The following is a 14,060-nucleotide window of genomic DNA, read 5'->3' on the forward strand; positions in this document are numbered from 1 at the left end:
GCGAACCCGAAGCTCTGGAGCTCTGATCGGCTCCTGAATACCCTGTACTATCAAATCTCCTACTTGTAAACTGTGGGGGTGCACTCCGTGCTGGCTGGGAAGAATATCTAATAGGCTGCTGAGGCTGCCCGCCTCGAAACTCACCAGGATAACTAGCCGATCTAGCACTCTTATGCTGACCTCTATCATATCTCTATCTGGCTGACGTCCTCTGTGTCGATCCTCTACCCCCTGTGCATATGCCTGTATCCGAGCAATATCCATACCTGGCTGAAGAGCCACTGCCATACAGCCATCAATCAAATAACAATCCAGTCCCATCACATAACGATGCACTCTATCAGCCATATCAGCTACAATAGTAGGCGCATATCTGGCCAACGAATCAAACTCAAGACTATAATCTCGAACGCTCCTGCCACTCTGCCTCAGATGTAAGAATCTATCAACTATGGCTCACCTCATCTCTGGAGGTAGGAAGTTCCCAAGGAAGGCCTCCACAAACTCATCCCACACTGCTGGAGCAGCACCCTCGCCCCTAGATAACTCCCACGACTCATACCAATTAACTGTTACATCACGCAACCGATACGAAGCCAACTCAACAGACTCAGTCTCAGAAGCCTTAATTATCCTTAATGTACGCTGTATCTGCCGGATAAACTCCTGCGGATCATCCTCAGGCTTTGACCCGAAAAACTCTGGAGGATTACAAGTTAAGAAGTCACGAGCCCTCAAACTATCAGATCTATCCGCATGATCAACTCCTAGTCCGTGCCTGCGAGCCTGCCCTGCTACTAATCTGGTCAGCAGCTGAACTGCATCTCTCATGGACCTATCCTCCGCCCCTGGCTGAAGAGCTGGAGGCTCGGGTACTGGAACCTCGGGAGCTGGCGGTGGAGCTGCCCCCTGATCTGGAGCTACTGCTGCTCTGGGTTCCTCTGGAAGTGGCGATGTAGTAGAACTCGCCGACTGAAACACCACCTCAGGTATAAGCTGGGCACGGGCCCTAGTAACTCTCCGAGTCTGGCTAGTATCTCCTGCTACCGATTTGCCCTTCAGGGCAGCTGTCACTTTCTTTGGAGGCATAGCTGTAAACATAATAATCTGTTAGGGAGGGATTATCCTGATAATATAGCTCTATCGCACGATCTAGAGTAGGAAGGAAAGATAACATCCTAAATGTCCTGTAGCTTCCTGTTTATAGATGTGGTGCACAACACACCGATAAACAAGACTCTACTAGACACAGTCTGTAGACACTCCGAGGATGAACTGCTCTGATACCACTTTTGTCACGATCCATCCCCATGAGCCATAACTAGTGCCCGAGCTGGACACTCGTATACGTACCTGTTAGATATAGTCAGACTGAAACTACAGACAATATGGGAATTGGCAAAGATACCAAAGGTTCACAACATCACATATCATGATAGCCTGTCTCCTGAGGAGTCACAACCAATCACAACGTAATAAGATACGCAAGCCGACAAGGCTGCCACTATATACCATTATGATACGCAAGCCGACAAGGCTGCCACTACATGTCAATACACTACGCAAGCCGACAAGGCTGCCACTACATATCAATACAATATGCAAGCCGGCAAGGCTGCCACCACAAACATAAATATCCACAACAAACCATATAAACACAACTGATCATAATCTATATACAACCCACACATATGTCTACAGACCTCTAAGAGTATCGATAGTGAAATATGATGCGACAGGGCCCCGTCGTACCCCTGGATAAACATATATATATATATATATATATATATATATATATATATATATATATATACGTCAAAAGATATGTACCAAAAGTCTAGGCTCCGGAATAATAGAGCTCTCCAAGACAGCTGAGTGGAAATCCTAAGCTGGAGGGTCACCAAATCGAGTATATGTACCTGCGGGCATGAAACGCAGCCCCCCCCCCCCCCCCCCCCCCCCCGCCGCCGAAGGAAGGGGGTCAGTACGAGAAATGTACTGAGTATATAAAGTATGAAACACAATAAAGAGGATCATGACAGAAATAGAAATTACAGGAGACAAGTATGACTTTCAAAATACCAATGCACTTGCCTTATAAAATGTAAAACATGCATATCAATATCATATATCATATCCGGCCCACTATGGGACTCAGTGAATAAAGTCATCACATACCATCCTTGGCGCCACGATCACATCATCATATCATCATATCATATATATATATATACCGTATCCCGGCCCTCTAGTGAGGGACTCGGTGAACAATGCAATGAAACTGTGCACGAGAACGTACCCCCGCCCGAGACTCGGTGAAAGATATATTAACAGTATGCACGAGCAGAGTAGTGAGTAACCATATGCAAATCAAATCATCATCTGAGACTCAATAGAATAGGTAGAATGAACTAACACTTGAATATCAGCGGAGACAGTCATGTCTAGTATCCCTCGTATGTCATTATGGATTATGTCAAGTGGAATTTCAGGAATCATAGACACGTATCAAGATAATATGAAATAGCTTATGGAAATCAAGAACATTAACCATCCTAGTGTCTCTAAGAATAGGAACTTATACATTCGTCGTTTGTTCGCTTCATATGAATCATGCCAAAAGAAAGAAGGGTTAGCTTTACATACCTGTTATAGGTTAACCGTACCCAAGTTCGCTTTGTCGCCCCTTTAGCCTATTTTAATATGAAAGTAACACTATTGTTAGTAAACTATACTTACTAGCTTATAAATCTACAACCAATCACTTATAGGAATCATTCTTTAGTTCATACTTTCTTGATTAGGATTTTGGTTAGTTAAGAACTTAACGGGAATCGGGCAGCATTTCCTCTATATAACTCGCCTAACCCGAACTTCCAATTAATCTCCTGTTATCACAGCAATACCAACAACAACAATAATAAAAATATTCATATCAAATCCTTAAAAGCCAGCCTATAAACGACTCAAACAACCCAATAACCTCTCTTAATCCTTTTCCAATCCAAATCATTAACATCTAAGATTATACACCAAACAGACCAACATATGCTTTGTATACGATACGTCATACACTTCTTTCTTCCAAATTTAGGAGTCATGCCAACAACAACACGACAACAACAACAAGAACAACACATAAACGTAAAACCACACTTTTAATCTTTCAACTCAACAAAAACAGCCCACAACTTTATGAACATTTAATCCAATTCATATCTCAACAATTCCATATAACAACTACAACCTTAATTATCATAATTCCTTCACTTTCATCACACAATCAACGACACCAACAACAATCAAACTCAATTAAATCGAAACAACTCCAATTCAGCCCAACTCCTAATACCAACAAAGTCATGCAATTTTCTTACTTCCAATTTCTTCTAATACAATTTTAATCTTTCCATTACAACACCATTAATCCAATTATACCATAAAAAGAGAAGGTCTTACCTTAATTTAATTGGAGCAAATTCTACACTCACTTTCACCAATTGCACTATTTCCTCTTCCTCAATTCAATCCCTTATGTTGCTACCACCTCCTTGGACGTGTAAAATACCTTGGAATAAAAAGATTTTTTTTTTAAAAGATGGCTGCCATGGCCGTGAGCTTGGCAGCCATGGCTATGTAACTTTCCTCTCTCAATTTCATTAGAATGGCAAATGAAATGTAGCTAACATTAGTCATGAATTGTGAATACATATGTTGTCTAACCACATGACACGTGCCCCCCCCCCCCCCCCCCTATGATGAATCATCCATTTTATTTCATTTCATTGTATATTTTTTTTAAGAATTCGGTGGGGCCCACTTAATTGTCTAATTAGCTAACTTAATTAATCTTAATTAATCACTAATCTCCACTTAATTATCTAATCGTAGTTAATTAATCCCTAATCTTCATTAATATTTCTATACTAATTGAAATTCATAAACAAATCGTGCACTAATTAAAATCGGGGATTAAAAGTCCTTATTTCATATCCCAAAAATTATCTCGTCCTTAACTTATGTCGATTAGCTTAATTTTCTACTTTGTTAATTTTTTGTGTGTCGTTTAGTATCATTGACATAAGTTATGTTTTTTTAATCTTAGAAATCTGCAACTGAAGCTGAGCCTGTTGCAAAGAGAGGGATAGGCAGACCTAAGAAAATAGCTGAAATTCCTTCTGTTGATGCTGAAATTCCACCAACTGCAACACATCATGGTCTTGGAAACTGGTTTTCATGTTCTGCTCCTAACATAACACCAAGTGTGGTGCCTCAAATGCCTTCAAGAGCTACTGGTTGTTCAAACAGAACTAAAGGTGCTAGAGGAAGGGGAAGGGGGTGTAGGAAGGGATGTTAATCATCCCATTGAAAGTTGGTTTACATGTCCTCAAACATCTGCTGCTCCTAACACAACACTAAGTATGGCACCTCAAATGCCTTCAAGAGCTGCTGGTTGTTCAAAAAGAAGTAGAGGTTCTCAAACATCTGCTGCTCCTAGTTCATCTGATGCACCTAGTTCAGCTACTGCAAATAGAGAAAAGAAAAAAGTTGTGGCAACAACCCCATATAAAAGGCCAAGAGTGATGGGAATGGGTGTGTTTCAAGCTGAGAATGGGGTCACAACTTTTAATGTAAGTACTGATACATTACATTATACATACTGTTCTCTTATAATAAATTCAACTTATTAAATCTTCTTTTGTAGCCTGGACTACCAAGTCAGAGAATTGTATCTACTGGACCAAGAAAGATAATAAGATCTGCTGATGTAACTGGTGATATTGGTTTCAAACCAACAAGTGGACTGAAGTGAAAAGGAACTAAATCAATCACAACTAGAAGGCTTCAAGAGATTAGAGATCAAGCGAGGGCTAATGGTTCAAACAATGCAAGTCAAAGTACCACTCCTTCATTGCCAAGAGACCCATGGAAGCTATAATGTTGATATCAAATGTTGATTTTGTTAATTTAGAAGTACTGTATTTTGTTAATGTCAAAGATAATTAAGACTTTAAGCAATTGTTTTGTTCATGTTGGTCAAAGGTATTCAGATGAACCATTTTTTATATTTTTGAAACTATATTTTCTTGTAAGAAATGGTACTGAATTCTAGTATTTATATGCAATGTTGAATTCCTGTTTTCAGCAGTTTTATGTGGTCTTGAATGTGAGTTATATGTATTGGATGTTTGATGATTGAAGTTGATGTTTAAGTGTTGCTTTTGTTCAGATTTTGACAGACTAGATTTTGACTCAAAAGTTGATGTTCAAAACTGGTGCAGTTTTGGCTCAAAACCTGGTGAAGTTTTGGCTCAAAACTGGTGCAGTTTTGCCTCAAAATCTGGTGCAGTTTTGCCTCAAAAACTGGTGCAGTTTTGGCTCAAAAACTGGTGCAGTTTTGGCTCAAAACTGGTGCAATTTTGGCTCAAAATCTGGTGCATTATGACTCAAAATCTGGTGTAAAATTCTTGGACAAAATCTGGTCCATTTTGAAACAAAAACTGGTGCAGTTTTTAGGTAGAATCTGGTGCTTGTTTGACTCAACATCTGGTGTAAAATACTTGGACAAAATCTGGTGCATGTTTGACTTAAAATCTGGTGTAAAATACTTGGACAAAATCTCAACATTTTGAAACAAAATCTGTTGCTCTATGTGATCTTATTCTGCCATAATTGACTCAATCAATAACAAAATGAAATTGCCAAAATTTACTCAAATATTACCAACAAGAAAAGTAGGATAAACCAAACAAGTCATGCTTCATTATAATACCAAAATGTACTTTACAACAAAACAAATCTAACTTTACCCTATCCGAGATCATTGAAGTTCCACTACAACAACCAAAATGAGGTTCTATTAGTACTATGGCAACTTCATTTGATTTTTCTTCAAGTTGCCCATTTGGATTAAACTACTAAGATACACAACAAATACACAAACCATCAAACACCAAAGGACTGTTCTATTAAACCTACACGAGTTGCTTTTTTTTTTTTTTTCATTTATATCATTCTCTTTCAAATTACTCTTCTCTTTTGAATCTCCAAGCTTATCCAAATCATTCTTCTCCTCTTTTGAAACTTCAACCTCATTCAAATCACCTATCTCTTTTGAATCTTCAAGCTCAACCGAATTGATGTTGAGATTATCATATTAAAGGGTAAGACTTTCAAGCTCATCCAACTGAATTTCATCCTCTTTTGAATCTTCAAGTTCAAGTGAATTCATGTTGAGATTATCATACTGCATCTTAAAACTTTCAAGCTCAGCCAAATACAACCTAACACGCTCGTAATTTTCTTCTAACTCTTTGATTTTGTTCACCAATCTTGGAATAATGAACTTTGATCTTTCATCAACACTTTGCTTATCTCTCCATTTGAAAAACTTGTAATTGGTGGCCTGAAATTTAAAGAATACAATCACTTCAAATTAACACCAACACTAAAATTAATCAACCAAATTAGAACATGAACACAATCCCCATAGTGAGGACAAGACCAAAATCTCCTTCCAGGATTGCAGTCAGACCAAGAAGTCTGCATTTTCAGCAAAATGCCATGTTTGCATCGCACTTCGACATTGCGCATCGCATCTTCTTCGTCCATACACAACTTATTCAACAAGCTATTCACTATTCCTAACCCTAACATTTCATACACAGAAATTGGGGAAGAAATTTCAAACCTTAAACTTGAAATTCGACATGAGAGGGAGAAAAGATTAAGAATTTACACGATAATTAACTTACCTGATCGAAAATGGAAAAATTTAACACCAAAATCAGCTCTTGCAAATGGGTGAAAATTTGTAATGGAGTTGATGAAATTAAGTGTGTTTTGGACGAAGTAGTCTTCAAATGGACTTTGGGAGTGACATGTGGTCAGTTCCCATTCGTTATAACCTCTCTTTTTTACTCCTTACATGCTTAACATATGTGTTCGCACACACTGGTCCATGTCAGCGTTAAAGGTGCAAAGAATTAAGGAAAAAAATAGTTTAGGGGGGTAATAGGACTCAGGGAAAGAAAAGGTGTGTCGTAGGAACTTAGGGTATAGTTCAGGGGGGTTAATGTCAAAAACTACCTAACAAGAATAAGGGAAAGAAAGTGCAAAATTTGCATCCAAAAATACGCGTCAATTTCTGCCCTATTTGGACTCACTATGGACGTGTAAAAATAGTGGGAGAAATGGTTTCGAGGGTAAAAAGGTCATTTTCTTCTATTCAAATTGTAAGAAGACAATATATCTCATGTCCTCTAAATACAACTTTGTGAGGAGCTTCTTTGGGTTTTCCTTTGGGGTCCGTTCAACTTCTTTTGGGCCTTATGTGGCTCAATTTTCCTCCTCTTGAATTTAGACTTCAACCATGAAACATGTGTAGCACTTAGTCCTTGTCCCACCAATGTGGGACTCCAACATTTTCAGTGAAAAATAAGTCGAAAAAAAGTTGCTACATGATACATTTTGAGACTGAAACTGGCGCCATAAACTTTCAACTTACAGAATTCTACCAACACTGGCATCATCAGAGGGAATTTTCTCAATTTTTTTTTTAATCTTATCTGGTATTCTTTCGGCTAACTTACAATCCATGTTTATTTCTCTTTGCCCTTTTAATGGTCTGATCATTTGACAGAAAGTTATGCTCTATATATGTCAGCAATCAATTTCTTCATAGTCAAATTCTCAAATTTGGTCAACAAAATTCAATCATCAATATCACTATGTCCAAAGAGTGAATATAGTGAAGTTAGATAAACTGAGATTCCATAAGAAGGAATGGAACACTGCAAATTATTTATATAACCTCGCCCTAAAAGGCAGCATTTATTTGCTAATTTATTTTCATATACAACCTTTACTCCTATATTGGAGCAAATCACAATCATTTTGAATAGCTTGATTCTACCTTACAAAAGAAGAGGAAATAATGTGTCTATATGACAAGGTTTAATTAGTAAAACTTCTAAAACGAATCATTTTCTTTTCAAACTCCATCTCTCCAATTAAATTGGAATCTAAGCAGTTGCAATCGGATCACTTTTCACATCTGCTTCCATGGCCTTCATGGTTTCAAATCTTGGCTCTTTGGCATGAAACTTGAGTCCAGCATATAACTTCATGTAATCATCAAACACAAATTTTGGGTAAACTTTTTTGCTTTCCTCTTCCTCTTTCTCAACCAAAGTTGGTGCTGGATAGATTACTGCATCATTTCCTGGATTATAAAACGAAGCTAGTGACATTCGAGTCCCGTCTGTTTGAGCAATCACTCTGTGCATCACACTCTTGTATTTTCCGTTGGTGATCACCTGTTTTTTTCATTTGATGATAAATAGTTAAATACCCTTCTAGTATATAATTCTATGTTTTGACAAAAAAGAATTGACACATAATACGTGTTTAGTATGATAGAAATCAAATTCCACATTCTGACAAAAAATCTTGTCCTCTTATATTACCAAAATAATATTTTTATAAAAGAATAACTTTAGTCGTATCAAATGTAATTTTTTCTTTTTTTACCTCAAGTTGGTCACCAAGATTAACCACAATAGAGTGGCGCATGGGAGGAACATCAATCCATTGTCCGTCTTTGAGGAGTTGAAGGCCACTCACTTTGTCATCTTGGAATAGAAGTATTATGCCACCAGCGTCTGTGTGAGCACGGAGTCCCTTTATCAAATCGGGCTTGGGGCATGGTGGGTAATTGCTCACCTTAGTCCCAAAATTGGGACCTTTTGATCCATAAAATGCCTTTTTCAAGTAACCCTTTTCAAGCCCAAGATTTTCACAGAGCAAGTCCAGTAACTCCTCAGCCAACTTCTCAAGTCTTTTAGCAAAATCTCTCATGACCTCTCTGCACCATTTTGGGGCAAAATTGATAAGAAACTTTATTAAGTACTATATGTCTTATGCCTGTATATCTTACATGTTGGGAACACCCCCAAAAAATAAAAGAATAACGGAGGTGTAATGTGTTTTGCATGTTAAGTTAGGTACAGTATTCTCCTTCAACTTTTCAAGAACCTCACATTTCACAAGCTTGAGATCTCGGAGAGTTTATGCTGGAAGAGTTATTGATGGTGTAACATTTCATTCATTGACATTGTAAAATGTCTATGTCAAGTTTTATGTACTGATGGTGTAAAGGTTTTTGCACAATTAGGTCAATTATAAAATAAGGATTTAAGTTCTATATACTGACAATATACCTGTATTCGTCATCAAGATCGGGTACTTGAGAGATGTTAGAACCAGGAAGATGGCGCAAGAAGAAAGTGCTTTCCCAATCCAAATCAGTAACCTCAGCTTGCACTGCTTCCAGACCCTTGCTGGCCACCAATTCTTTAAACCTCTGTTCCATGCACTTCTTGTAATGCCCCTTTGTTAATTTCTCCACAGTGTCCATTACTTCATGTGGAATCCCATGGTTCACTAACTGCAATAATGATATAAACAGAGAAAATATACATCAATATGCAAGATTTCTTACAAGCTTAAATATTACTATTCCCCCGTTTTATTTTATGTGTCACAATTTGACTGAACATTAATTTTAAAAAATTAAGGAAGATTTTTGAGTTTTGTGGTCTAAAATTAAAGATGTGGTTAATATACCAAATTGTCTTTTAGATCTTGCTGTGGTATTAAACATCGCGGGATGTTGGAATTACATGTTCTAAATATAGAAAGTGACGTTCATTTTTAAACAGATTAAAATGGTAAGGTACGAGCGTAAATTAAAACAAAGGGAGTAATATATGTTTATGCAAACTGTAATTACCTCAAAGAAGCCCCAGTTCTCACAGGCATCTTTAATCATTTCCATGGTGTTGGATCTCTCAGCTCCATTGAGCTTTTCCAAGTTGATAAGTGGGAAGTTCTCCATCTTTCTTGGTAAAGAATGTGTTTCTAAATGTGTTAATAATAAATAGAATATGTGTGAATACAAAAGATTGAAGAGATGAATGAATTCTAGATTAGATGCAAAAGAGCGAGGCTTGTGAGGGTATTTATAGGAGAAGAAATCAAGAAAGTACGGAGACTTAAAATAATAGTTTGGCCCCACAATGCGCAATCTTAATTCCAAGTCTCCATGAAAAGTCCAGAGTCCAAGTCTACATTATGAGTCATAGTTCCTTGTTGAACCATCTTACCTACAAAAGGGATTTTGGTATTAAGACAATTGGAGGAGGACCCATCTTGACCAGAAGAATACAAGGCTCCTATTGGTGGTGGCTCATGGCTGCACTATTGAAAACTTTTGTGCTTTTGTTTCATGTGTTATTTTAAATTTCTTTTGGGACAGTTTGACTAGGATGCTATTATATGTATGGGAAGTTGCCTTGAATTTTACAATAATCTTAAGGCTGCGCATTTAACTGCTTACATTTTTCTTAAGAAACTTCCTGGAGAGAGCGAGTCCGGAACCAAATGATCCAAAAAAAAAATTTTTTGAACTAAAATACCCCAATAAAAAATAATTACCGTAGTACCTTTAACATTGTATAGTACCTTTAAAGCAGTAATTTACCGCGTTAAAGAAGTTCCTCCTTTTTTTTGTGTGTTTTTTTTTCTTTTGGTTAAACTCCTCTTTCTTTTACATTTTTACACTTTTTTAAGTACTTTAGTCATAGATTAATCATGCTTCGAGACTCCAAAACTTCAATATTTTATATAGAACCCTACTTATTTTTGTGTGATTAATAAGGTAGGCACAATATATCAAGGATAAGCAAAACTTCGGATTGTCGTTTTAGTGGTTGAAAAGTGCTCGAAGTCCATTTTTGTTTGAAGACTTGTTGTCATTAGCTTTAAGTTATTTATGTTGTAGGGTTTAGATTTAAGCGTGTTATTTTTTAGTCAAAATTGCATCATTCATACCAATCTCAAAATAATTGAATTGCATCATTCTTAACAATATGAAAATACTTAAACTTGTTCATTAATAACAAAGCCAAACTTATTAAAATACAATCATCAAAGAAAGAAAAAACTTAAAATACATAAGCCTACACATGCCCTTGAGTTGATCTTCCGCTATACATACTAATCTTCTTCAAATTAACAACATCATCATAAATTAAACATAAACTAAAATCACAATATTCTTAATCATCATCAGATTTGAAGTCTTCAAATATCGTCCTCAGATGAATATCTTGGGTTTCTTAAGACTGATCTTCTTTCTGTAGATGTTAGTTCCCTATCGGTTGATGATGCTTGTTCTTCGGCCAACTTTAGCATGTAAAATCTACAACGTCTTGCTAGCATTTTGTTGTTTTCTTTTCTAATCCTTTGTATGGCAAGCTAGCAAGTGTGTTCACCTACTCGATGCATGGTCATTGAGAAGCTTGTTGGGATTTGAGCGTTGAGATTTTGCAAGTCACGAACAAGACGTTGTGATTCGGCATACCGATATGCCCATTCGCGATGTAAACTCGCGAAAATAGTCATTACACTTTATTAAAAGGTGGGGCTTGAAATCGTCTAGCACGAATTCACTGTTATCGGTTGAGGAATCACCGGAATAGTTGCTTTGATTTGAGTTGTCATCACCATTGCTATTCGAATCCTGTGGAAAAAATACCAACCAATTTACATTTCTACTATTCAATATTGAATTTTAAATAGATACTAAGTAGCAAAAGAATCTTTATATAGGTATCAAACTCAATAGGTTGTGGGATCATAACTATGACCCCACCAACTTTATTTAATACAGTACAACTATTAATAATATCATAGGGAATCATCGTCATCGGACATCTCACAGTTCGAATCCCACTTGGATCTGAATCTGACTTAGCCATGTTGACCATATTCTATCCTGAGGCAACGTATTTTCATCCGATTGTTCTCCTCGTGAAAACGGTTAAGAGCAAAATTCAACTCTTGTAGAGTGCCATAAGGCATTGACATAGCACGATTTTTTGGGCATTTAAGCCCTAATGACCTCAAATTTTGTTCCAGTGTTTTAGCCTCTCTAACACGCCAATTCCACTCGTCTGTCATCATATTGTTGTAACGTTGATCATATTCGGCGAATTTTGTGGAAAGAGCCAGTGGATCTTGTAAAAAAATGGTTCATATTGAAAAAGGCATGATTTTCAACTTGAAAAAGTCATTGCAAAGGGCTGCTAAAATTTTTTGCATTCAAGGGATGAGGGAGTTCAAAGTTGACGATTCCACTCGAAAACTTTGGCGATTGGTCTGCAAGCAAAAAAATCAAGGTTGTCAATGGATGCTCCGTGGTAAGAAGACTGCTGAAAAGATATGGACTATTTCAAAGTTCAACACAAGGCACACGTGTGATATGGGTGACCTCCCAGATGATCATTGCAATCTAGATACCAATATGATTGTTGCTGTGTTAGTTGGCGACATTTCAAAAAGCCCAAGGTATCCCCTTCGCCTAAGTTTATTTTAATTTTGATGTTAATACGATGTTCCTCGTTGTTATATGCTGATATTTCAACTTATCCAGGTATCCTATTAAAGATTGTATTATAGTCGTCCTGAAAGTATATCGCAAAACCATTAGTAGGCGGAAGGTGTATCTTGGGCGTAGGCGTGCACGTGAGATAGTTTGCGGCAATTGGGAGGGCTCTTTCAAGACGTTGTCGAGATACATGACGGCTCTACAACACTTCAATCCTGGTACTGTTGTTGAATGGAAGCTCAAATCGAAGACTGGTGTGCCCAGTAATATTTATGAGTTTGTGTTTTGGGCATTCAAATCATGCATTGATGGTTTTGCTCATTGACGGCCAGTAATATTAATAGATGGAACACATGTGTACGGGGTATACGACATAAAGCTGCTAATTGCAAGTGGAATGGATGCAAATGGATATATATTCCCTCTAGCTTTTACAATTGCAGCAAATGAGAGCACTAATACGTAGGCTATGTTTTTGAACTACTTGAGGCAACACGTTATTAAGGATCGTATGGGCATATGTGTTATATCGGACAAAAATACTGGCATATTGAGCAATATGTTTAATTTGCATGGGTGGCATCCGCCTTTTGCATACCATCGTTATTGCTTAAGGCATTTGAAGGCAAACTTCCAAAAGGCATATCGAAGCCTAGCACTTTGCAATTGGATATGGATGGCTGCAATAGAACATCAGGAGAAGAAGTTTCACCTGCAGATGTAGATTATTAGGCGGGCGGATAAGGAAGCCTTCCACTAGTTGAATAAAATTGATAAAGACAAATAGTCATTACACTAGGATGAAGGTAAGCGATGGGGGATGCTGACAACAAAAAGCTCTGAGTCATTCAATGGCTTGTTGAAATCTGCACGGGGACTACCCGTCACCGCAATGGTAAGAATGACTTTTAAACAGGTTGTGGAGCAGTTCGTCACTAGATCAAAAGAGGCCAAAGGACTTGCGGTAGACGGTCTAAATTGTATGCCAAAACCGTCACAATTGTTTGAGTATCACAAATTTAAGCCTCAGCAGCACGACCGGATAGAGTACAACTATGCAGAGTGCATATTTGAACTCACAACAAGTGTGCACTAAGGTAAAGGAGGTAACTTCCACACAATTTGTGATATTCCAAGAACATGCACATGTGGCAAGTGGTAATCATATCACATGCCATGTTCTCATGCGTTCAAGTGTTTTGTCATAATAGGAAAGAACGCCTCCACATATGTGGCTAAGGCATATGCACTTGAAAATTATGCAAAAATGTATGTTGGAAGATTCTACCCACTTGGTAGTAAGAGTTATTGGCCATCAAAACCATTTTCCATGGTTGCAAATAGAGCATTTATCCGTAAATTCAAAAAGAAAGCATACTCCCGTATTCCTAATGAAATGGATGTTCCACAAGGGAGATACACTCGAAAATGCTCATTTTGCAATTATGTTGGTCATGATAAGCGTAAGTGTCCCTTACGGCATGGTGGTCAAAATACATCTCGCGGTGGAAGTACCTCTCGTGGCAGAGGAAACTTTCGTGGTGGTGACAGATCTAGTGGTGGCACACCTCGCGGTGGTGGCGGAAGATCAACTCAAGGGCATGTGTAG

The 14,060-nt window shown here is 37.7% G+C and overlaps 2 protein-coding genes across 2 annotated transcripts; one reads left to right on the forward strand and one right to left on the reverse strand.

The window, feature by feature from the left end:
• Positions 1 to 4,112: 4,112 nt before the first annotated feature.
• LOC132616604 (uncharacterized) lies at positions 4,113 to 4,980 on the forward strand. The gene is made up of 2 exons (XM_060331137.1): positions 4,113 to 4,631; positions 4,706 to 4,980. The coding sequence occupies exons 1-2, from the start codon at positions 4,422 to 4,424 to the stop codon at positions 4,811 to 4,813; spliced, it is 318 nt and encodes a 105-aa protein (XP_060187120.1). The 5' UTR covers positions 4,113 to 4,421; the 3' UTR covers positions 4,814 to 4,980.
• Positions 4,981 to 7,778: 2,798 nt separating this feature from the next.
• Positions 7,779 to 10,000, reverse strand: LOC132618499 (1-aminocyclopropane-1-carboxylate oxidase 3-like). Its single transcript, XM_060333534.1, has 4 exons — positions 9,794 to 10,000; positions 9,222 to 9,448; positions 8,533 to 8,866; positions 7,779 to 8,318 (listed from the first exon to the last, which is right to left on the reverse strand). Exons 1-4 carry the CDS (start codon positions 9,896 to 9,898, stop codon positions 8,025 to 8,027), a joined length of 960 nt encoding a protein of 319 aa, XP_060189517.1. The 5' UTR covers positions 9,899 to 10,000; the 3' UTR covers positions 7,779 to 8,024.
• Between the last annotated feature and the right edge of the window lie 4,060 nt (positions 10,001 to 14,060).

Source organism: Lycium barbarum, chromosome 11, assembly GCF_019175385.1.
Source record: "Lycium barbarum isolate Lr01 chromosome 11, ASM1917538v2, whole genome shotgun sequence".
Classification (NCBI taxonomy): domain Eukaryota; kingdom Viridiplantae; phylum Streptophyta; class Magnoliopsida; order Solanales; family Solanaceae; genus Lycium; species Lycium barbarum.